The sequence below is a fragment of the Danio aesculapii genome, chromosome 20, assembly GCF_903798145.1.
Source record: "Danio aesculapii chromosome 20, fDanAes4.1, whole genome shotgun sequence".
Taxonomy (NCBI): Eukaryota; Metazoa; Chordata; class Actinopteri; order Cypriniformes; family Danionidae; genus Danio; species Danio aesculapii.
In genome coordinates, this window is record NC_079454.1 from 39,206,449 (window position 1) to 39,232,893 (window position 26,445).

Sequence of the window (26,445 nt, forward strand, 5' to 3'; positions counted from 1 at the left end):
TAAAAATATTACTTTACAAACTCTATTGTAAATAAATCATATAAAAATTTTCATTTGAGTCAATTTTACTGAAATTAATTTTAAAACTATATAAATATAAATTTACACACATTTACACAAGTAAATATATAGCCTTGATGATGGGCTAACAATCTGGATTTCTGCATGCGAAAATTTAGTGTGGGGCTAAGCATAGCCAATTAACCTATTGTAAAATCTTTTTTTTCAAACAGCCAAAGTTTAAAGTTCACTAATGAAAAGTTTATAAATAAAATACAAATTAAATTAAAATAATTTAGAATTTATATTTATAAATTTATATTTAACAATAGTTTAGGCCCTTTCTTGTGGCCTAGGGCTCTGACTATCAGCTTGTTTCAAAGTGAATATTTCATTTTTCAAAGGACACTTTGGAGTTGAAATGATCGTGACCGTGATATCAGTGCTCAAAAACACCCACTTTGAATGGCCTATTGGAATGAAGGATTTTGAATGATACTACAACTTATCAGCCATGATGCTTTGAAAAGTTTTTTGGTGTCTCACTGCCTTCAATTCGGAAGGGCTCATACCTATGACCTAATCTCTTCAGAGTGATGGGCTCCTCTGAATAGAACCATGTGTTAATGTGTATATACATTTTTCAGATGTATTTATTTATTTATTTATTTATTTATTTATTTATTTATTTATGTTGCTCTACAATGGCTTACCACTAGGTGGACATTTCCAATCATACTTAGTTAACCTTTGCACATTATATCTGAATATAGCTTAAGTTAAGTTAGGCCTAAGTTATATTATATTATATTATATTATATTATATTATATTATATTATATTATATTATATTACTTTTAAAAAATGACATCCTTGAACTATATTTTTATGCAGTATTCTTTGTAATATTGTAAAAAAAAAAAAAACTCTCTTTTGGAAAGCATAGTACATAATATCATGTTATACAGAAAATAACATGCCTGGCCTTTATTTTATGCATTTATCATTATGGCGATGATGTAAACAAAAACCTCCCTGGAGAAAAGCAGCAGCAGTACCAGCCATCACCGTCCGCTACAACGGCGCTGCATCCATGACTGGAGCTCTTCTGTTCTGGGTGGGGCTTTGCCAGTGGGACATTTCCTCTGGTGTCGGGTTTCTCCAGCGCACTGGCATTTAAATCTGCGGCAGTGGGAAGCCTGTGGACGCCTGTCATCGTGACTGAATCTGCTCTGCCGGAGCATTTGCCGCTCGTTTTCTTTTCTCTTTCACAACTGCAACATTTGTCGCGTTCGCTGAAAGAGGCATTGTCGAGTCTGGCGGCGCGCGCGTTTATTCCAACAATAGCCTGAATTAAAGGCTGCCGCTTTGGCCATGTTTTGATCGTGACATAACAGCAGAATATTTTGTAATGAGTTGCATTTTGTAATTATGATTTAGTCTTTTGTGCATTTTGTGTCGTGAGTGGCCTGCAGACAAGGGAACCTTTTCAATGGACACTTAAAATAAATCGACGTCAGAAAAGATCCATTCATTCGAAAACGCATCATTCGGCGAGTTTGTGCGTATTTGTGGAAAAATTGTCCAAGAAAAGACAGAAATAGTGTACAAAGGCTGTATATATTAGGGTTGCATCATGTTCAGCTGGTTGGGTACCGATGACAGGAGGAAGAAAGATCCAGAGGTCTTCCAGACTGTCAGTGAAGGACTCAAGAAGCTCTACAAAACCAAACTGCTTCCACTGGAGGAGCACTACAAATTCCACGAGTTTCACTCACCCGCGCTGGAGGATGCAGATTTTGACAACAAACCCATGGTTCTCCTGGTGGGTCAATATTCTACCGGCAAAACCAGCTTCATAAGGTGAGATATTAATCTTTGCTCCTGTATACCAGGTGCGAATGTCCTGACAAGTATTAGGATTATGTAAATGTGTTTGAATATTGTTTTCTATACATTTTTGTTTTTGCTTTATTGGTAAGTGTCACTGTTAACCAGGAAACTTTATTTATTATAATTATTTATTTATTTATTTATTATTATTATTATTATTTTTTTTTACATACATAAGCATTATAAAATTAACAATAGTCTGTATGAATGTATTGCTTATTATATATACATGCATAAACGTTAATATAAGTTTAATTGTGTTATAGTAATTATTGTGTGTTAAGTAGTATTTATAGAAACAATAGATAAGGTATTATTATTATTATTATTATTATTATTATTATTATTATTATTATTGTTGTTGTTTAATAACAATGTTTTAACTGATTCATGGCCATCATAAAATGTCTTGCCATTTACCTTTAAGCAAAATTTTTTATTTAAATATATAATATTAATATTTTTTTCTTTTCACAAGCCAGGTAACTATAATCAAGGATCTTTGAATAAATATTATGAAGAAGTCATACGTGCATAAACATTATAAAATTAACACATAAAAGTGCAGTAAAAGTGTGTGTGTGATTGTATTGGTTATTCTATATACATGCGTAAGCATTACTATAAGTTTAATTATATTATTATTTAATTGTATTATCATAGGCGGCGCAGTAGGTAGTGCTGTCGCCTCACAGCAAGAAGGTCGCTGGTTTAAGCCTCGGCTGGGTCAGTTGGTGTTTCTGTGTGGAGTTTACACATTGTCCCTGCGTTCGCATGGGTTTTCTCCGGTTGCTCCGGTTTCCCCCCACAGTCCAAAGATATGCGGTACAGGTGAATTGGGAAGGCTAAATTGTCTGTAGTGTATGTGTGTGAATGAGTGTTTGGGTATTTCCCAGTGATGGGTTGCAGCTGGAAGGGCATCCGCTGCGTAAAACGTGCAGGATTAGTTGGCGGTTCATTCCGCTATGGCGACCCCAGATTAATAAAGGGACTAAGCTGAAAAGAAAATGAATGAAAGAATTATAACATTGATCAAATTTAACAGGGAACATCTAGTACTTTGTATCAGATTGGGTTATTGAGAAACTTGCAACAAACTTTCAGTAAAATCTGACAATACCTCCGTTTATGATTTATTGAAATAGCTCAAACATGACGCATACATTTTTGTATATATTTTTATATATTTTTCACAGCAGTCATGCTGTAATTGTTGCAACCAGTTTTACAAGTCATGAAATTCCCCACAATCTTATAGGATTGTTAATGACAAATTTTAGTTAATTTAAGAAGCATATATTAGACACAAAATATAAAATATTTAAACCAAAAAAAAAAAAATCCATGACTGACGATACTGATTTATCCTTCCTCTGTTTATATGAGAACTTAATTTCTGTGTTCTCTGAATACAGATCTTGATGTTACATGCTAAACAAAGTTCTTAACATGGTACTATAATTTTAGCTTAGACAGAAATTGTTTCCTTGTAAACAGAGCTGGCTCCAGCTCTGACATATGTCTGTATGACACAATTGCTGTCGCTGCTGTGGTGTGAGACTCGTCTGCTGGGGAATTTAGAGCTACTTTGGTCCAAAAGGAAAGGCGACAAACTACTAATGATCACCAGGCAACAAGAGACACTTCCAGTGGCTTCAGCATTGCCATAGTAACTTGTCAATAATGGGTTCTAATATAGAAAACATTTAGGACTAACCTGAAGTTTATCCGGACTGATAGGTATAATAGTTTAAAACATTTATTTTTGTAAGACTGCTGTTTTTGAGAATTCTGAATTCATTAGTCAAATTGGCAACTTTTTAACATTTAATTTCATTATGCAAAGTTTTGATTAGAGCCCACTTTTTGTATTCATAAATGGTCAACTTTGTACAATATTATTCAACATAACGTAACATTACATTAAAGGGCACCGATTTTACCCCTTTTTCGAGATTTGGGATAAGTATCTCCAGAAGGTGTCTGTAAAGTTTCAGCTCAAAACACCCATCAGATTATTTATTAGACCTTTCAGAATATTAAACTTTTCTGCTTTAAACGCAATGTAGCTGTTTTTGTTGCCTGTGCCTTTAAAGCTAGTTCTCCATGCCCACCGTTCCCACATGCCTGTCAGTGTGTGCCTTAATCTCCACCTTAGCTGCGACAGATAAACAGCACAGTGACAGACTTAAAGGAAGCAGATCTCGCATGACGTTTGTGAGAAATACTACAGTAAGAACTTTCACAATGATTATTTGATGTATTTGTTGTGTTTAAGCTCTCTGCAATGATTAGTAACATACAATGTTGTTACAAAGTTTACGCAAATAAACAGCGCGTGTTTAACTTTGCACAGCAAATGTGACAGGATACACATTAATATCCACCACTGTATGGATATTCATTATGTTAATGTACAAAATAAACCTGATTTAACGTCTACAAACCGGGATTGAAGCGTCTTCTTTTAGAATCATACTGACACGTTGCTGTGGTGATTAAGACGGTAAAATTGCTGTAATTCATTACAAACATGCACTGTTTTAAAAACGTTTCAAACTTGTAAAACTCATTCTTGATCACATTTGATGATGATTGATGATCACAGAGAGCTGAACAGATCTTTTAATCCCAGATGCTTTGCGCATGTCCTGTCTTTTGTATATGATTATACACGTTACTACAGAGACATGTTAATACACGGCTGTCAATCAGTTCGGTGGTTGGAAAAACCGCACTCCCACGTCACTTTGTGGTCGCCCTCAAAATGGGAGGGATACTATTTTAACGTCAGCAAATAAAAAAAAAAAAGGGACTTATTGTCTTTATATCACCCCAATATGACTGTGGACACACTATATCTACACACAGTTCAGATCGGATTTTCATCATAGGTGGCTTTTAATAAAATGCTCATTCTGGTCAACTTTGGAGTCAGTAACTAAAAAAAGTATTAGGGGTGTCAAAATTAGATGCAGACGCAGACAATTCGGCATCGGTTCAGTAATAATCATAACCGGTTATTGTGTACTGACGTCATTTATCTCATATGAGCTATGTTGCCATAGCTTACTATGATGCGGGAGGCGAGCACGAGTATTTACAACGCTCCAACTAGTTAAAAATGCAGAAACTGTGCACAATTTCACTGCGTTTGCGCTTGCTTTACAGTCTTTCACTGACACTTACAGTAAAAGGTCCTATTTCACTGTGATTGAAAGAATGAAAGTAAACTCCATTCCTCTCTCACTGTGGCCCATTTGACCGGCTGCATGACTTTTCCTCTCCTCTGTTACAGCGATACTTCTGGATACAGACACGAGTGCGCAAGTTTTCTCCACCGCGTCAATCATTGATCAGCTGTGATCGCCACTGCAGTGTTGCCAGATGTCGCTGACTGATTCCAGCCCAAAAACTATCAAAAACATGCCGAAATGCCAATCCAAAACCGCCCAATCTGGCAACACTGCGCCGCGGCCGTTTATCAGTGTCACTCATCGGTGAACAGCGCCTGTGAAGTAAAATATAAAATTGTGTATGGAAAGCATTGTCAATGCACCATGATGCACCGATATATCGAATTGAACCGAATCGATGGCATGATAATCATAACCAAACCCTGAGACCAGTGTAGGTTCACACCTCTAAAAATGTATACTTTTATTAAATTTAACAGCTTCGCATAATAAATCATTTGCAATGCTTTAAATCTTGCTCATCAAAGGAACCACCAAAATATGTCATGCTTTGCACAAAATTTTTAAGCTGCAAATCTTATAATAGGAAATAGTCATAAAAATGTAATTGGCATAAATAAAAAAAAAAATGTACACAGATAAAAAAAACAGGAAGTAATTATGTTTAATTATTTTATAGTATATTTTATATTTTGTATATTTTATTTTCTTTCATAATATTTCTTCATATTAAAATAAATAAAAAAAAATAAATAAAAACAATCTCTTCTGAATTCATTTTTTTTTTTAAATGATCAGTCATGCATGCACTCAAGGTGAGTTTTAAGTATGTGCGAGTGTGATACTGTCCAGCGCTGGTAACAAATGAGCCTCTTGATTTTTCGCTCTGGCACTCTTTCCACCTTTGCATTATTCATGAGGGTCATGAGAGCCTCAGTGGACATGCCGCCTGTTCTGCTGACTAAACGCATAACTGTGTAAGAAAATAAGCTCAACTTTCTCCGCATGTTTTGCAAATGTAACCCCATGAAACACTTCATTATAATGTCTAGGGGAAGTTTAACACTGAATCTTTTCAACATGCTCATATTACACATAAGCTCTGCTCTGTTCCACGGGCATCACTTTCTTTAAAAAAACAGCTGTATCAGGGTTAATTAGGTTGTTGTACTCAAACATATTATACAATTTTGATCTATAGACCTGGATTAGATGAGTATTTTCACATTTTTCACATACAAATTCAACATTTTGATTTAATATGTTGAAAAACTACTACATAACTATTACTCCAGTCTTCAGTGTCACATGATCCTTCCGAAGTTGTTCTAATTGGCTTATTTGCTGCTTAGAACAGGGGTTTTCAAACTTTTAGGTCACAAGCCCCCCCAAGTTTGTCCAATTTCACTCGCGCCCCCCCAGGCACCCCTCCCTTGAGCCAAAATTATAATGCATGCACAAACATCATTCACATATTACTTGCTGTGTTTAAAGTGCATAGCATTAATTACATTGAAACATTTCTACATAGCTTGACTTTTTCTGTGAGGACAACATGCTAATCTGTGGTTGGATTCCTGACAAAACTAATTGTAAATCCTCTTCCACTGTCAATAAGCGTGAGCCATAGCCTAATTTCTTTTGATGTACATACGTACGTACATACAGAAAATGCTGCTTCGCAAGGCCAAGTTCACAGAGCCCTGATGGTGTGGTTGAGTCGACCATTGAGTATGTTTACATGGGCAACAATACTTTAATAGGATTTTAATATGATTAAGGCAATACTCTGATTAAGAGTCTACCATGTAAACAGCGAATATTTTTTTATTTTATTTATTTTTTTATAATTACCTTAATCCGACTAGTCATAATTCATAATTAAAGGGAACATAGTTTACCTCTTTTTTATGATTTAATATTAATATTATGGTTCTTCTGAGTGTGCCAGTTTAGGTTCAGTTTAAAACACAATTCAGATTTGTTTATTATAATGTGTTAAAAAGTGTCATGTTGGGGGCGTGTCCACAGTTCGCTGATTTATGGGTGTGTTGCTTCACATGTAAATTAGTTTCGGCTTCCCGCCAACGTAACAAGGGGGCGGGGCCATGAGCTCACCCGCTCTGCGTTTGCAAGTCTGACAGGCAGACGGAGAAGGAGACAGAGGATCACCATTCAGTCATACATGTACGACTCTGACACAGACCAAGCAGAGAGTACAAAATCATGTGTCTTTGTACAGTTTTACACCCAACTGTGTGCTAGTTTCAAGTGCCGAGCTTGAACACAGAAACTAATAACCACGCACACTGAATTAACTTTGACTGAGGCACCGGATGCGCCGCTCGAAGCCGCGACACGGCACACCAGACACTCTCTGTAGCGCGGCAGAAACATGAAGTGTCCCGAATCGTCGCGCCACGCATTTTTGAATTCTAAACATAGGTTTCTGCAGCGGTCCGCGGCGCCCAGCCGTCGACTTGAGTGTACCCTGATAGAAACCGTTTAGAATTCTAAAACGCATGCTAGTTAAGATCACAGGGAGCTTCTGGGATCGCGAGAAATGCAAACGGCTGAAGTATAAGGTAGACTCAATGAGAAGTACACATGTTTGCAAACCTACCTAAAGATACAACCAATAATTCCGATTAGAGCGATAATGTGGAGAATATTGCTCTTGTGTTGAGCCCAGTGAGCCTTGCATCTAAAAATAGAGCTAGGGTGTTCTTTTAGTGATATCGCTTCGACTCACGCTGAAAATGGCGAATGTGAATCAACAAACTGAGGATCTGATGATGCGCCTGTCAATCAATATTGGTGGGCGGGGGGACCGCTCTCCTACGTCAGGTAGCGGTCGATTTGAAAACAGCTCCAATTGGTCCACCGTTTTTTATGTTGTTAAATTGAAAAAAAAAAAGCACTGGGTGTGTTTATATCACCCCAATATGACAATCTATACACCATACATGCACATATGTCTGTCCAAACAGATTGAAAAGTAGATTTTTTACCAAAGGTGACCTTTAAGTCATAAGTCATAATTCATCTAAACAGAAATGGAATTAAGATGTGGAGTATGCATATATTAGTGGCATTATTGAAGTAAACAGCGCAATCAAACAGTTACCGTCATGTACGACTTTTCGCCGCATTTTGTGACCAGATCCACACACGTGGCTGTCAGTAAAGGACCGCGCACACACACACACATCATGAAATGCGGAAAAAAAAAATTTCTTTCCATTCGATGTGCGGTATCAATAAAAGCAACACTCTTCCGCCAAGGCCTTTGGGCAGCTGCTCAATAGGTGTTGTAATGATCTGGCATGCTGGACATGCTTTGCTTGCCCCACACGTGAAGGTTGGCTGGACTTGGTAGTGTATTGAACAAAGTTTGGATGAGAAATCGGATGCGCTGGAAGTCTGCCTGCATGATTTTTTCTAGGTGATCTTGCGTTCATGCCCCCTGCTGCCTCAGTCCCACTGTCTTGTTCACTCACTCTTCATCCACGCTAGCTTTCCATGCTAATCAAAAGGATAAGAGTTGGCTCTCTATAGAACAAAAAATATTGATTTTGATTTTATTTTACATTTTTGCATTTATGAGGGAAGTTTTGTTGATGATGTGACGCCTCTCCATTATGGATGTAACCGATGTGAAATTGTCGCTTGTGTGACTTTGGTAAATCAAATATAATTCAGTGTTTCCTATAGGATTTTTCCAGTTGTGGCGGCCGACTCTGTTGGACCTTTTACACAGATCTACCAACTACCTGTGACGTTATTTCATTGACAAATGTCATGAGCGTAGTATTACAAGTCGATATCGCATTCATGTAATACGAGCATGTGAATATCTGTGCTTGAGCGCCGATTTCCTCTGTTCGTGCACAACTTCTTGCGCGCCCTCAAATACACACTGCTCAAGTGCAGATTTTCTTGTGCGCTCTCAAATACACGCTGATGAAGTGCGATTTAGTGCATTTATGTAACAAGTATGTCTCCAACAATTATTAGATTTGCTAGGAATATTTATGAATGTCTCCAATAGACCTACAGAGCGGCATTGATGTGTTCTGAAGTAAATTTAAACACTCCAGCAAGATAAAGTCATTGTATGCCGAGCCCTAGACCTTTATCTATAAATAAATATAATTATGGAAACTGTGTTCATCCTTACTATGTACTGTGTTCATCAGTACTATGATTACAGAAAAGTTTATGCTTTTATAATTCACTTACCTTTCGAAAACGTTTTGGCGTGATTATAACCCGCTATTTAAAAAATGAATTAATGTTTTGAGTCTGTAGAAGCTGTAATGTAGCCGTGGTGGGATAAATTTTGGTGTGGCGCCCCGCCATGGAAGAATGAATGTAGCGGAAACCAAGTAATTATTTGAAAACCTTGACAGGGACACTTTTGAGTATTTTTAAAGTTTTTTTTTTTTTTGAAAGCTATTTTGGTGAAAGCTTATTTTTTTTTCATGGCTAGGTTAACATTTACATGGAATTGCTCATGCTAACTTTAGTATTTTTTACCTCACTTTAATTTAGTGGCTTTAATATTTCACATCATTTTTTTGTAAAATTATTACATTCAAATATTAATACCGATTCTAAACTTCAGAGTAACGGTGTTTATCATGAGTTGGTGACAGATCAGATTTGTTTTGCTTTTATTTATTGATTTTATCAGAATGATAATAACATTAAAAGTGCTTATGAACTTCCTCAGTATTAAATCTATTGGCAATGGGAAAACATCCCTACCATAAATGATGCCAATGTTCCATTTACACTCTTGTGTTAGTATAAACAGCAGCTAGTAACTTCTCAGTTGAAGCCAAGTGTCCTGTAGCTACTCAGACTGTCATTTTAACATGCTGTGTATTGCAAACAGTCTCCATGCCTCACATGTGCACAGCAGGATCTATCTGAATGCTGAGAAGAGTAAACATTACCTTAGCAAACTCACATACTCCATCAGAACATGATCTTAGCAGTGTTTTTTTTAACAGTAGTAGAAATCATCTGAATCATTAGAACGTATGTGGTTTTAAATGAGGACATCATTATTGTCGTGCAAACGTCTGAGCCCTTTTTATTTGATCAGTTTAATCATGGTAATAAATGAATGCTGGGTTCAGAATATTTTTGTCTTTGTTATGACTGTCACTGTGACATGTTATGTTATGACTTGTGGGCTTATGTCGTGGGCAAAAGAAATGTCAGACAAGTCAAAAACATGCTGTTTCACAGACATTTATCACTTTCTTTCACATTATCACATGAAAAAATTCAATTTTTGAAGTCTAATCCTTTTTTTTTTGGAGCAAAATGCATTTTTATCCAATGGAAAAAGATTGACTAGATTTACAGATGACTGAAATGTCATTTGGCATGACAGTGGTTTACAAACAAACAGTACATATCAGAGTGAGTTATGCTTTATCTTTGTTACATAGATTTTCTAACATTCCATTATTTTGTGATATATATTGTGATATGAATACGATTTCACCAGATTAATTAATATCTGTATTTGCAAAATGTATCATTTTAGATTGAAGTGTATCTGCATGGATCATAAATGAGCAAAATCACACAAGTAGCAGTGCGATATGGCTGTGTACCCGCACTGGTGGGAGGCGTGCATTGGCTTGAGCCCACAGGCCGAGTGCCTTAGTGTCCCACCAGTGATGATAAATTGCCATATTGCCATCAGTCTACAGAGATTTCCCAGTATTTCTCTGTTGCAATTGGGAGATCACAATAATTAACCCCGAAAAAGCCAAAGCAAAGCAAACACTACCAGATTACGATGGTATAAATACAGCACCACAACATACAAAAGAGAGAGATCAGCTTAACAAAACAACAAACGAAACAACAAATTGTGTAGCCCTAATTAATGTATGTTTCGCTAAATATATATATATATAGATCATTATTTCTCAATTATTTGACATTTCACTTGGAGTTATTTGAAAGTATACTTTGCTTGTATTTAACATGCTCTCAATGTACAATGTAAAATGGCTTGTAAATGTCATGCTAAGGATCATGTAAATATCATAAAGGCATCTTATCTATAACAGTTTGTCATAATATATTTAAGGTAAAAGGAATTCGAATAACCAAAAATTCTCAAATTAACAAAGACTCTATTCTCAAGTGATATAATCTAAATGCTGCATCATCTTTTTTTTTTTATAGATATCTTCTGGAGCAAGATTTTCCTGGAATGCGGATTGGTCCAGAACCCACGACAGACTCCTTCATAGCAGTGATGCATGGCTCTATGGAGGGACTAATACCAGGAAACGCACTGGTAGTGGATCCCAAAAAACCCTTTCGGAAACTCAACGCCTTTGGCAATGCCTTCCTTAACAGGTGAGATTAAAACAATAATAGAAACCGTTTTACTTCAGTTCTTGTGTTTATTGAAGTCAACACACTTTGGAGTAACACATTTAGAGCTGAGGTTGCCAAATGTAACATGGCCCTCCTGACTCATGATGACATCACAGGGGGAACATTCCTCCTCTTGATTGAGTTTCCTCATGCAGTCTGATCCACTGACCTCCGGTCACACGACAAATAAAATGCTATCATCCCATCAAGCTCACCAGTGTATTAAAGAGCCAGTCTGAATATTACACCACAAAAGTGGGTCTATGATGAATGACAGTCTTTTTTTAAAGAGCCAGTGAAGCTGATATGGCAGTAAACTTAAATGCAACAATAAAATAAGTGTCCCTGAGGATGCAATCACATGCATGTGATTATTTTTGCAGATGGTCTGTGCTGCACGTAGTAGTCTGAGGGTTTGGCAGGCTGTAGTGCTTGTGCAAATCAGCAGAAACTGTTGAGAAAAATAGTCTTTTTAGACTTTTGCAATCGCAGAGTCTGCACACTTAAGTAGTTATGCAATTCTGTCAGAAGAGTAGCGACTGACACTTTAAAGTTCAAACTGAGTCAAATCTGTGAAATCAGACCTCACGGTTGAAGCAGTGTTCTTAATTTTTAAACTGATGGCACCAGATTGTTTGTACTTCTATTAAATGGAACATTTCGAGATGACACGTTTTTAAAGAGCCATGAAACCCCCTCTCTCTCAGCAGGGTGTTTAAACACCTCTTCTTTGAAAAAAATCAGGAAAATGGGTGAGTCCAGCTTTGTTTAGGAGTGTCGAGTGGTAAAAGAGGGAAGGGTTTGCATGAAAATGGGGAGTTTCATTACGTGCACCTCAGCTGATTTTCACAGCGGCAACACAAACACATGCAGGGGAGATGCAGTGATTCGGAGAGCAGCATTTACACCAGATCTGAGAGCTGTGTGGAAGTGGAGGATTTTCAGTCAATGGTTTTGACTGAGGTATGTCTTTAAAAACTGAAATAGTACTGCTGACGATACTAACTAACTTTGCCATCTTGAGAAATCTAGACAATGAACACTGATCACACACTTACCAAATCTGTGGAGACAACAAAGTCAACACAAACTGGAACCACGTCTTTTTTTTATAAAGAAGACGAGTGACAAATCCGGATTTCACCATTTCCAGATTCGAAAATCTCTTGGGTAAAAAAATGTTTCTTACAAACATATTTTTGTCGCGTGTTAGCAGACCACTAATCCAACTGCTTGGGTCCACTCGCGAGCTGTGCTCTCATCGCGGGGAAATGGAAACAAAATTTTTGTTGAGCCACATTTATAAATGCAACACTGACAACCCAACACTGTCTCAGAACAATTCTTCTGCTACTAGTTTGAATTACAGTTGGCAACACAACGTGGCGTCTCTCTGAACACTGTAACAAGTTAAAAAAAAAAAAAAAAGTGTATTCAAAGCTTTCAGGTATATTAATGAAGTTGCATCTCGTTTACAATAGAGCACGCTTATTGTTTAGAACCATGAATTGGTCTTTCTCATGAATTAATGAACAGATGTGCTGAAAACTCAATGACGTCACTTTGTACTGGTTAGTACAGACAGCAAATCTCCATGCTGGAATTTACACAGTGATCTGAAATAAAAATGTCTTTTTAAACTGGAAGAACGAATGTGTGCAAAAACAACCAATTTTCACCTTTTAGTGAAATATACAGTATGTGTCCTAATAAATGTTAATAGCAACGTGGAACATATATATGACTGTCAACATATCAAAAAATATGTCTTGGTGTTTCGTGTCCCTTTAATATTAGTATAATGGTCCAACCATGCACTTGTTGTCAAAATCATTTGTATATGAAGCGTGCTTTATTCAGTTGTATTGGTATTTTATTCTGGGTTTGTTCTTTTTTTTTTTGGTTGAGATTGTCACAAAAAAAGGTCCAAATGCTGTCATTGGGACAGTACCTTGTTTAATTCCTAAGAGTGTGTATTAGTGCATAAACTGGGCATATATGAGTTCATTGCTATATTGCTATTTTTTATTTAAGAGAGATATTTGGAAGAAAATAGTTATTTATTTTTAATTTAAGTCAAATAAAGTTTTTTTTTTGGATTTTTAATGACTCTTAAAAACCTAAAATGGTTTAGAAAAACAACAACAACAAACAGTAAAATGATAAGTCACTGAGAAATGAATGGGCTTTCATAATTTACTCACCCTTATGCCGTTCCAAACCTGTATGACTTTAAAGTAAAAGGAAATGTAACCCTTTATGGGAGAAGTACACAATTAATTTAAGATGTTTTGCAATGAATGCATTTTTTTCCTCCACAGTTTTGTACAGGGAGAAAGTAAACATGAGATATTATATGTCATGCACCCTCTTTGGCTATGGGTTTATGTAATTGGAAATGCTTGAGACTACTGCCCTGGTTTTCCAGATGTATTTTTAGATATGTATATCATTTATAAATGCACAAATAGCACAGCTCAGTGTGCACGGTGTTAACTGCTACAGAGAATTACACATCAAATTGATAATGCAAGCAAAATAACTACCGATGTGGTTATTTTGCGCTTAGATCAGTGTTGAGGTAATGGCCCCTTCAGACTTTCTTTTGACTGTGAGTAACTATGCAACTGCATGTCAACTAGGAATCATTAAAGGAAAATTCATCCAAACTATTTAAAATGACTCATTTACTCACCCTCAAGTGCTTTCAAACATTTATGAGTTTCATTTTTCTGTTGAACAGCAGAAGATATTCAGAGGAATGTTGGAAATCGGTAACCATTGACGTTCATGCTTGGAGGAAAAAATACTTTTATTGGCATTAAGTTTAAGGAGTTTAAGGACCATTTCTCACCAATAATTAGTGGCTTATCTGCATATTTTTCAGATATTAGCTGTTTATTTATGCATAATGGTTTTCTGCATCCCTAACCTTGCCTAACATCTAAATTTAACTACTACCTTAATTATTAATAAGCAGCAAATTGGGAGCAAATTGAAGCAGAAGTCATAGTTTATGGTTTGTTAATAGCAAGAATTGTGTATTTGTTTATTTATTGAGAGGGAGTGTGTCTATTTAATGTCTTTAATATTTAGGTTTTTATTTAGAGACGCGGAGCACAGGCGTTCTTGATTCTGGAGGTAAATAATAATATAATAACACTAATACTGAAAGGATTAAGGCATTTTAAAATGACCAAAACAACAGTTTAGATGTTTTCCATTGTGCTCAGCCTGCTGATTTGTCCATTCACACATTTTTATCATCACATGATCTCTTATAACAAAATCACATGACCTTTTTTTTTTAATACGCATACTGGAATTTGTTCGGTAAAATTGTTTCCATCATAGTTTACGCGCATCTTTTCTTATCGAATAAAAAGTTTATCCTACTCAGTTTTTTTATACGCATTTTCAAATTTTATGCACACTTTAGCATTTGCATCAACCATTTTTTAATGTGCACATCCAAAATGCGCATAAAATTAGGTGAATGGAAACATGGCTACTGTCGCAAAAAAAAAGGTCCAAATGCTGTCATTGTCACAGTACCTTATCAAAAAGGTACACTTTTGTACATTGTTTACGCCCTCAGGGTTTGTATAGGTACATAAACATATCGGCAATAAATATAAAGGTGCTTTTTTATTTGAGAGAGCGCTATGGAAGAAAAAAATATTTATTTATTTTATATAATTAGTGGCTTATTATTTGCATATTTTTCAGATATTAGCTGTTTGTTTATGCATTGTTTTTCTGCATCCCTAACCTTGCATAACATCTAAACCCAACTACTACCTTAACTATTAATAAGCAGCAAATTGGGAGTTTGAGGCTGAAGTCATAGTTTATGGTTTGTTAATAACAAGAATTGGGTATTTATTTATTTATTTATTTATTGAGGGTGAGTGTATCTATTTAGATTTAGATTTCTTTTTTCTTTTTCATCTAGGGGTAAAAATAAGTTTGAAATATCTGAACAGTTTTATACTGCTAGCAAATTTTACCAGCTGCAGCAACCTTTTCCAGGAAGTTTGCTTTGGAAAGCTTTTATGAGCTACTTAAACGAACCCTAAATGAACTTTGTTTTGGCCTGATTTTGTTGAAATGATGCCTCACCACTTCATTCTTGATTTAGTTTGAAGTTTATCAGACCCTTTTAGTAGACTGTCTACCAACATTAACCTGCTGTCTCCTACAGTCTGCTAATGCTTTAAATTGGGGGTATTTAACATGTAATTTTCTTGGAGTCAACACTATATATAACAGGGACCATCAGAATATAACAAAGTACAGTTGAAGTCAGAATAATTTTTTATTCTTTAATTTTTTCTTTCTTTTTTGAATATTTCCCAAATGATGTTCAACAGAGCAAGGAATTTTTCACAGTATTTCCTATAATATTTTTTCTTCTGGAGAAACTCTTATTTGTTTTATTTCGGGTATAATAAAAACTGTTTAAAAATTTTAAAAACCATTTTAAGATCGAAATTATTGGCCCCTTTAAGCTACATATTTTTATCTGTAGTCTACAGCCGGCAGCTAGCTCTCTGCAACTCTCACATGGTCGCCCAATGAAGCTAAGCAGGGCTGCGCCCGGTTAAAACCTGGATGGGAGACCACATGAGAAAGCTAGGTTGCTGCCGGAAATGGTGTTATGAGGCCAGCAGGGAGCGCCCAACTTGCGGTCTGTGTGGGTCCTAATGCCCCAATATTGTGACTGGGACTCTATACTGCTCAATGAGTGCCATCTTTTTGATGAGACCGAGGTCCTGACTCTATGTGGTCATCTATCGGGTTTAACCCCGACATCCTGGCCAAATCTGCCCACAGGCCTCTGTCCATCTTGGCCTCCAAACCCTCCCCATATCATAATTGGCTTTATCACTCTGTCTCCTCTCCACCAATCAGCTGGTGTGTGGTGTGCAGTCTGGCGCAAAATATGGTGGTGGATGCTGCACTGGTGGTGGATGAGGAGATTTCCCCCTATGTGTAAAGCACTTTGAGTGCCCAGAAAAGAGCTATATAAAAGTAAGGAATTATTATTATTAGAACAAACTATCGTTAAACAGTAACTTGCCTAATTACCCTAGTTAACCTAATTAACCTAGTTAAGCCTTTAAATGTCACTAAGCTGAATACTAGTATCTTGAAAAGTATCTAGTAAAATATTATTTACTGTCATCATGGAAGATAAAGTAAATGAGTTATTAGAAATGAGTTATTAAAACTTTTATGTTTAGAAATGTGTTGAAAGAAATCTCTTTTTTTAAACAGAAATTGGGGAAAAAATAAACAGGAGAGCTAATAATTCTGACATCAACTGTATGCAACCCTCATGTTAAATCAGTCACATTTGACTCAAGCGTTGGCTTAGATGACTTATAGTACATGTTTTGTACTAGAATTCCCAGATGTTCAGTAAATGAACATGCTAGACTGTTCTCTCCCTTGCTTTTTTATTGTTTGTGTCTAAAATGTTATAAAAGGAACTGTCAAAAGCAGAGTAAATAATGTTAGGAAAAAGTTACCCCAGCCCGAGGTTCTTAGCAATTCACTCCAAAACATGACACGCTTTTTCTGGGCTTCAAAGCTAATCCTCAAAATGTTAGCACACTAGGCTGCTTTTAAAACATCTCAGAGCAGACTTTTTCTACTCAGACTATAAAAATGTAAAGTCTTGCTTTTTATGTTCTTTTGTGTCCAGCTTGGTCAAACAAATAATGTTTTATGGCATTCTGTGCCCTGCTAAGTTGCAAAATTAAGAGCAAATTCACATTTATTTTTTTATATAGTACTTCATTTTAGCAGTGGTGAATCAGTTAATTCACAAAAAGGACAAAGGTTGCTTAAATCAGAAATAAAGTGGAGAAGTATAAACTGTGATGAAAGTCAAATGTCAATAGTGTGCTGGGGAGACTGCGGAGTCCTTGAGTGTGACTGTGGTTTGTTTTGTTTGGCTCTCAGGTTTGTGTGTGCCCAGCTTCCCAACCCGGTTCTGGAGAGCATCAGTGTGATTGACACTCCAGGAATCCTGAGCGGAGAGAAACAAAGGATTAGCAGAGGTAAAACACACTGCCAAAATGCATAAACACACACTTATGCACAGGAAAAAAGTATATTATATATAACCATTCAGAAGTTTGGGGTTGTAAATTTCATTCAAAGTGCCCCAATTATGGAATATATTTATATTTTGGTTTTCGTTGTCCTTTAATATGCATTTATTTTTATTTTTAAGAGCCCATATTATGGGTTTTTGAAAATGCCCTTCCATGTAGTGTGTAACACAGCTCTAAGTGAAGTGAAATATCCAGCTAAGGCTTAAATCTGTAAGTGTACAGTGTTTAAAACTATTGATTCATCTATAAAAGAGTCGACTCATAGTGCTTCAAACGAGTCGTCTTGATAACGAGTCATTAGGTGTTTCGCGATGACGCAGCCACGAAACACAAGCCTCGCCAGTAGTTACGCGCGCAAACCAGGGAGATTTGAAACCTGCGGCCCCGCCCACTAACACAGAAAAAACACTAGACACACACACACAGACGCCGCCGGTCGAATGAAGTCACGCTGTGCTCAGATGGATAATATTGACAGTCTCTACCCAAAGATGAGTTGTTAACCTGGTACAGTACACGCGGTTACTCTTTATATTCTCTTATCACATGTAAGCCACGTTAAAAACGCGACGCGTGCCGCTTTGTTTACGGATTTAACGTTAAAGGCTTTTGTGAGCTCGCGTTCCACTGCCGTTTGTCGTTGCTATGGCGATCGATCGTAAGCTAGGAGACAGGAGACTCGTGTCACTTTCCCTAGTTCTTCTGAGGAGCGTTGTGTGTGTGTGTGTGTGTGTGTGTGTGTGTGTGTGTGTGTGTGTGTGTGTGTGTGTGTGTGTGTGTGTGTGTGTGTGTGTGTGTGTGTGTGTGTGTGTGTGTGTGTGTGTGTGTGTGAGAGAGAGAGAGAGAGAGAGAGAGAGAGACTCGCGTCGCTTTCCCTAGTTCTTCTGAGGAGCGTTGTGTGTGTGAGAGAGAGAGAGAGAGAGAGAGACTCGCGTCGCTTTCCCTAGTTTTTCTGAGGAGCGTTGTGCGTGCGTGCGTGCGTGTGTGTGTGTGTGTGTGTGTGTGTGTGTGTGTGAGAGAGAGAGAGAGAGACTCGCGTCGCTTTCCCTAGTTCTTCTGAGGAGCGTTGTGTGTGTGTGTGTGAGAGAGAGAGAGGGAGAGGGAGAGAGAGAGACTCGCGTCGATCTCCCCAGTTCTTCTGAGGAGGGTTGTGTGTGTGTGTGTGAAAAAAGCCTTACACTATGAAGCGCGTGTGCACTGTGACTACTTTTATATAGTTGATTACCAGCTGGGCATTTCACTCTGTCTCGTGCTGAAGCCTGTCACTGTCGACCAATCGCAGCAGGCTGTCATCGGTCCAATCAGCGCAGATTAGCTTCGCGCTGAGGAGGGGGTTGGGAACAAATGAATCGCTGAACGATTCATATGGGAGTCGTTGGGATAATTAGGTAAAAATAAATGCAGATTATAAGACCATCAAAGTGTTTTATGACCTTGCATGCATATTAGACTGTTGTTGGAGACCCTTACAACCTAAATATGACCCTATTTCATGTATAATATGGGCTCTTTAATTGACCCAATGGTGACTGCAATGATTAGCCCTGTACGATCTTCACAATATGATAGGTTCAGTTTTTTCCAACAACTGGGCAGGTAATGTTTCACTCGTGCATCAGAACAAAACGTCAAAATATGCATTCAAAAAGCAACTTGTTTCAATGACTTTGATATTTCAAATGCACCAATATTTACACAGTGCTTTTATTATTTTTAATGGTAATATTTACTTGATGCACTTTCTGAATTAGAACTGTTGGATGTTTTCATTTGCTTAGAGCTGCATGAAAGGTAACTTTTAAAAATCTATAATAGTCGCACTTTAAAAAGTTTTAAAATCTCATATTCCCACAAAATCATTTATTTTATCAAGGAAACCATTTAAATGGTGGTCTTTGCAATTTAAATCAGTAATTTTTGAATGTAAAGGCTTTAAGGAAAAATATGTTGACTTCAGTTGTAATAAAGTTTTTATAACTGCGTGGTCTTAAAGTCTTAAATTTCAAAATCTAAATTTTAGGCCCTAAAAGGTCTTAAGACATACAACACAATATTTCAGTGAATTTAAGTAATTTTAAACCGGCCTTAATTTTGTTTTGTGCTAGTAAAGCTAGTCAATTTGGGTCGAAATCCATCCAATGACCAACAATACATCTCTTTAAAACCTTATTTTTTATATTTTAGTTTTATATTGCAAAGAGATACAATTCACAACAGCTGTTAAACATTTTTACAGCAAATTTCCCAAATTAAATTGCCTAATCGGGAAAAAAAAAAACTAAAAACAATTAAACAATTCCTCATGATGATAGAAAAAATCATTAATCCTGGAGAAGTCTAAAATTTCATTCTTAATGGTCTTAAAAGTGTCTTAAAGTCTTCAATTTGACTATGAATCCTGCAGAAACATTGATAACTTGAATTATGCTCTCTTTTGCTACTAAATGAGTCTCATTCTTGCATCATATCTGCGTTTATACTGTAGTTTATGATGTAGTTTAGAATTTGCAAGCACTTAAGTTTGTCACTGAGCAGAACATGCACTCAACAAAAGTCAGACTTTAAAACCAAAATGTACAGTGCATCCGGAAAGTATTCATATTGCTTCACTTTTTCCACGTTTTTTTATGTTACAGGCCTTTTTCAAAATGGATTAAATTCATTTATTTCCTCAAAATTCTACGCACAATACCCCATAATGACAATGTGAAAAAAAATTGGAATTTATTAAAAAAAAAAAAAAAAACTGAAAAATCACATGTACATAAGTATTCACACCTTTGATCAATACTTTGTTTATGCACCTTTGGCAGGAATTACAGCCTCAAGTCTTTTTGAATATGATCCCACAAGCTTGGCACACCTGTCTATGGAAATGTTTTCCCATTCCACTTTGCAGTACCTTTCAAGCTCTATGGGGTTGAATGGGAAGTGACAGTGTACAACCATTTTCAGATCTCTCTAGAGATGTTCAATAGGATTTAGGTCGGGCCTCTGGCTGGGCCACTCAAGGACATTCACCAAGTTGTTGTAAAGCCACTCCACTGATATTTTGGCGGTGTACTTTGGGTCATTGTCCTGCTGGAAGATGAACTGTCGCCCCAGTCCGAGGTCATGAGCACTCTGAAGCAGGATTTCATTCAGGATGTCTCTGTACATTGCTGCATTTATCTTTCCCTCTATCCTGACTAGTCTTCCAGTTCCTGCTGCTGAAAAACATCCCCACAGCATGATGCCGCCACCACCATGCTTCACTGTAGGGATGATATTAGCCTAGTGATGAGCAGTGCCTGGTTTTCTCCAAAGATAACGCCTGACATTCACTCCAAAAACTTTAATTTTAGTCTCATCAGACCAGAGAATTTGGTTTCTTATAGTCTGAGAGTTGTTCAGATGCCTTTTGGCAAATTCCAGGTGGGGAGTGTCTTCCGTCTGGTCATTCTACCATACAGGCCTGATTGGTGGATTGCTGCACAGATGGTTGTCCTTCTGTAAGGTTCTCCTCTCTCCACAGAAGAACGCTTGAGCTCAGACAGAGTGACCATCGGGTTATTGATCACCCCCCTGACTAAGGCCTTTCTTTCCGATCCCTCAGCTTAGATAGCCGGCCAGCTCTAGGAAGAGTCCTGGTAGTTCCAAACATCTTTCATTTACAGATGATGGATGCCACTTTGCTCATTGGACCTTTCAGAGCAGCAGAAATTTTTCTGTAACCTTCCCCAGCCTTGTGCCTTGAGACAATCCTGTCTCTGAGGTGTACAGACAATTCCTTTGTCTTCATGCTTGGTTTGTGCTTTGACATGCACTGTCAACCCTGGGACCTTATATAGACAGGTGTATGCTTTTTCAAATCATGTCCAATCAACTGAATTTACCACAGGTGAACTCCAATTAAGCTGCTGAAACATCTCAAGAATGATCAGTGGAAACAGAATGTACCTGAGCTCAATTTAGAGCTTTACGGCAAAGGCTGTGAGTACTTATGTACATGTGATTTTTTTTTTTTTTTTTTTTTTTTTTTTTTTTTTAATAACTTTGCAACAGTTTCAAAAAAATCTTTTCTTTCACATTGTCATTATGGGGTATTGTGTATAGAATTTTGAGGAAATAAATGAATTTAATTCATTTTGGAATAAGGCTGTAATAGAAAAAAATGGAAAAAGTCAAGCGCTATTAATACTTTCCAGATGCACTGTACATGGAATGAAACGCATTTAGGCCAGTACACATACCGCTTTCCTTTCTCAAAACATTTTACATTTGACTTGCCAAACCTATATTTTAATATACATGTTCGTCCTGTTTTGGTATTTGCATGTAATTTGTAATATTTTGCAGGTTGTTACCAGATGCTAAAGGTTGGTGGTTTAAAGTGACTGATTTAATGCACTCATTGTTTTGGTTGGTTATACCAGTACTCAAAAATGCAACCTATCAATATCATGTGATCAAATTTCACATGATCAAAAATTCAAATGTCAATGCTTGCTCTTGTTCCCTGTGACATCAACTGAAAGAGATTTTCCTTAGGAAATCCTAACCACAAAAAACCTCACTTAAAACTTATACTGGAAAAAAAGGGATTTATATTTTTTCATTATGAATTTTCAGCATTCTCTCCTGAAGAGTATTGTGTAACTTGTTTAATCTGTTTTTAATTGTGATGTGTTGAAAATCTGAGAACATGGTGAGACACGAGGCATTGTGTAGCTGATGTTTTATGGGTCGTAAACGTCAGTGCGACAAGCCTCATAATGTTAAAAAAATACAGAAAGTATAAAAGGCAAGCAAACAACACTTTGAGTTTGCATCATATTGTATCTATTGTATTTTTTTTCATCCAAAACTGTATTTGGATTAAAGGATTGTCAATATGTATCAAAACATAGTTGTTTTTATAATATAATAATACATTTAATCTAACCCTTAAGCTTAATGTAATCATAATTTTCTGCTTCCGTGATTTCATGCATGATCAAAAATTCTAGACTTTCATATGTAGATGTAAAGTAATTCCTAGTCGAATCACTGCACAGATGCCCTAACAATAAGCTTGTTTAGCACATGGTGACTTTATTTATCATTCACAATAGCCCATTGCTGCTGAGCGGCCTGTCGTATTACCACTGGGCTTTCTGGCATCAGCATTTTCATTTTACCAACCAGTCACTCCCTCCTGCCACACTTATCCTCACAAACTGAACTGATATGGCCAGAGGATTATAGACACTCATGTTTCTGTGGTCAGAGCCAAGAGCTGGACTCTCCAAGGTCATTTTAGAGAACAGATATTTATTAGCTCACGTTTGCAATGAAAGAAGTAAATGTAGGTTTACATTCAAGCAGTTTAATTTGACAGTGAAATTAGTCGTCATCCGATACTGGAAAGGAACCAGTGTAAAAAATGATTTCCCCCTTGCTGTAAAACAACAGAACCGAATTTAAGGCTCAAGAGTTTCATTTCAGTCATTATTGCATTCAATTGTATCGTAGAAATTGTGTGTATGGTTAGTTTCTCTAGCAACTTATCCAAAGCTAAAAGTAATGGAGGCTTGAGCCATTGATGGCAAACTAATGCTGGGCTAGAGAGTGTCTATAACTACGTGTCCTTTCACCTATTTTATGCACATTTTGGATATGTGCATAAAAAATCGTATGTCTATAACTGAGTAGGATTAACTTTTTATACAATAAGAAAAGATGCGCATAAACTACAATGGAAAGACTTTTACCGAACAAATTCCAGTATGCGCATTAAAAAAAGGTCATGTGATTTTGTTATAAGAGATCATGTGGTGATAAAAATGTGTGTGAATAAACAAACTAACAGGCTGAGCACATTGTAAAACATCTGAAATATTGTTTTAAAATGCCTTAACCATCTCAGTGTTAGTATATTATTAATTACCTCCAGAATCAAGAGCGTATGTACTCCCCGTATCACACCTTCAAACGCCACCACACATTCACTGCGTGGTAGGATTGTCTTTTGAGTTGCAAGTCATTTATTAAATGAAGAAAAGATTCACGCAGCTTCTCTTACTGCAGCAAATTCAGTTTTTACTTTTGATATTTGGCACCAGATATTCAGGAAGTGACAAGTTTGTTTGCTTTGACTCGTTGGATGGAAACGCTGCTTTATTCGCACATTTTTTTTTGAGTTTTGCGCATAAAGTTAATTTGCATTTTTGGATGGAAACATAGCTAATGTTGAGGTATTTTTGGCTGTTGTAGGCTGTGGAGTAACTGAAATGGCTCGGCATAGTGATATAGAACTGTAATGTGATCAAGACCTGCCTGGAATTACTCCTGGAACTACTTGATTTGTTTTTTGATGTTGTTTAAAAAAAAAAGCTAGATCAAAGACTATAGAATGCAAAGACACGTCACTCATATAGTCAATACGGATGCAGGGTATTCCTCAACAGATAAATATAGACTGATGATTCTTTGTAGGAGGGAGACAGTTTCTGCAGCTTCATTATTATGAACCATCTGTGGTTAGCAAACACACTGGAATCTCACAGACATGAGACAAAGAGGTTGCTGTCATTTTGGAAGAAAATTTACTGTAACAAATTAGCTCTGAGGATGAAATTTTGTACCACTTAAGTTATTGATTCTTATGGTAGTTAGTAGTGGTGGTTTGATTGAAAGGACGAGGTCTGATCACGCTGTCCAGATAGAAGGTTGGTGTAATGAATTAGTTCCCTTTAAGTGTAAATGCGCATTAGAATTTTTATTTTTTGTCATTATTTGAACATTTACAAGCAAAATGTATGAGTCACATGTTGTTTAATTTCATTGGTGATTCCAAATTGAATCGTAAGATTGGCAAACCGTTTTGGAGAATTTGATGTTTGCCCACTTAACGAAATAGGAGCTTGCCTGAGAGGCACTTCAAAGATTGCCACCAAGTGAAATGATGCGTCTTATAGGGACTTTGGCTAGAGTAAACCCTGATTTTTAAATGTTTTAAAGTGACCAATAATGACCATGGTCTGTACTAATCTGCATCAGAGTAGCTGTGGCTTTAAAAAGCTATTGATCTCACTGAACATGTTGATTGTGAGCTTTTAAAGTTGCCAATTTATTATGGATTGGGTCTTTTCTAGTGTTTTTACACATGAGAGCATGCGATAAGAGCAAGCAGCTTTGTCCCAATGACACCAAATTGTGTTTTGCTACCTGTATAGCATTAATCTAATAGATTTAGTGATCAATTGTCCTATTTGAATACTGGTTCTAAACGTGTACAGCTAAATTAAAAATATATCACTTTCGCTCAGGATCTCTTTCATTTGAGTTGGGAAATGAATCTGGTAGCGCTTTTAGAAAGAAATACTGAATAATGAATACTGAAACAGATTGATTTTAATGATAATGTGCATCTTTTGTAAAGCTGGTTTGGAACAATAATTATCATGAAAAATGCTATACAAATAAACTTGAATTGAACTGAACAGTTAGCATTGTCGCCTCACAACAAGAAGGTTGCTGGTTCGAGTGCTGGCTGGGCCAGTTGGCGTTTCTGTGTGAAGTTTGCATGTTCTCCCTGTGTTCACGTGGGTTTCCTACGTGTGCTTCGCTGTCCCCCACAGTCCAGAGACATGCACTGTAAGTGAATTGGATTAACTAAATTGGCTGTAGTGCGTGCGTGCGTGCGTGCGTGCGTGCGTGCGTGCGTGTGTGTGTGTGTGTGTGTGTGTGTAAGAATGTGAGAATATTCAGGTGTTTCTCAGTACTGGATTGCAGCTGGAAGGGCATCCACTGTGTAAAACTTATGCCAGAATAGTTGGCGGTTCATTCCGTTGTGGCGACCCCTGATAAATAAGGGACTAAGCCGAAGGAGAATGAATGAATTTCTGTAAAAGCTAACTATAGTCACTGAATTTACACTTCCATGGCAAAGAAAATCAAAGGAAAATTCTTGCAAACTAATTACTTGTGCGTTACCATGGTTTGAATTGGTCTAATATCTCTCTGAGTGAAGCTTATTCATTCAGTTTCTTCTGTATTGAGACATGAAGTTCATCTTGGTCTATTGGATTATTGAAAAAAAAAACAAAAGAATATATCAATATGGATCACACTTGGTATTTCAATTCAAACACAATTGGAGAGGTCTAAATTAGTATACATTTTGATCATAACGCCTTTGCAGTGTAAAGGCTGATGTTGAATTTATTCAAACGGTTACAAAAGTGAAGAGGAATGTGACAAAATAAGAAAATGATCATGAAATACATTTGAATGCATGTTAGTACCAGATGGAATCTGACAAAAATTAAAGCAAGCTTGTGGAGAATTGATTGATAAACATTACAAGACAAAAAAAAACATATATTTAATGTATTTACAACTAGGTATAGTATGAGTTATTTTCATGAAATGGATGGATGTGTATTCTCTGAAGGATTTTTTTTTCTTGAGCCAAGCATGTTTTTTGTGAATGGAAGCGTCACATTTTTTTAGAACGCCATCAGCTTGGCAAAGTATTGAGCTTGCATTTTCTGTGTTTTTAAAATTGGAAATGCGCTTCAATTTTGGAAGATCAGTGGCATTTTCCTCTAGAAAAAAATGCTTGGGTCCACACGCGTCCACAAAGTCACCTTTGTTTCCTTTCCTTTCCAGAAGTCTCATTTACACATCAGTGAGATGGTTGTATTTAGCAGGCTGTAATGAGAAAATGTGTGTCACGCGTCCTCTGTTCTTTTGATTATGTCAAGCAGCACTGTGGAATTTCTCCAGCGCTCGTATGAGATGACAGGGGAATGTTTTCTCTCAGATCCATGACTACAGGCAGCTCATTTCATG

At 36.8% G+C, this 26,445-nt stretch overlaps 1 protein-coding gene across 1 annotated transcript in view; it reads left to right on the forward strand.

The window, feature by feature from the left end:
• Positions 1-1,155: 1,155 nt before the first annotated feature.
• Positions 1,156-26,445, forward strand: part of ehd3 (EH-domain containing 3) — a 55,411-nt gene continuing 30,121 nt past the window's right edge. Inside the window, exons 1-3 of the mRNA XM_056481038.1 lie at positions 1,156-1,862; positions 11,306-11,482; positions 17,474-17,571. Of these exons, the coding sequence (XP_056337013.1) occupies positions 1,636-1,862; positions 11,306-11,482; positions 17,474-17,571 (502 nt within the window). The 5' untranslated portion in view covers positions 1,156-1,635. The remainder of the gene's footprint in view (positions 1,863-11,305; positions 11,483-17,473; positions 17,572-26,445) is intronic.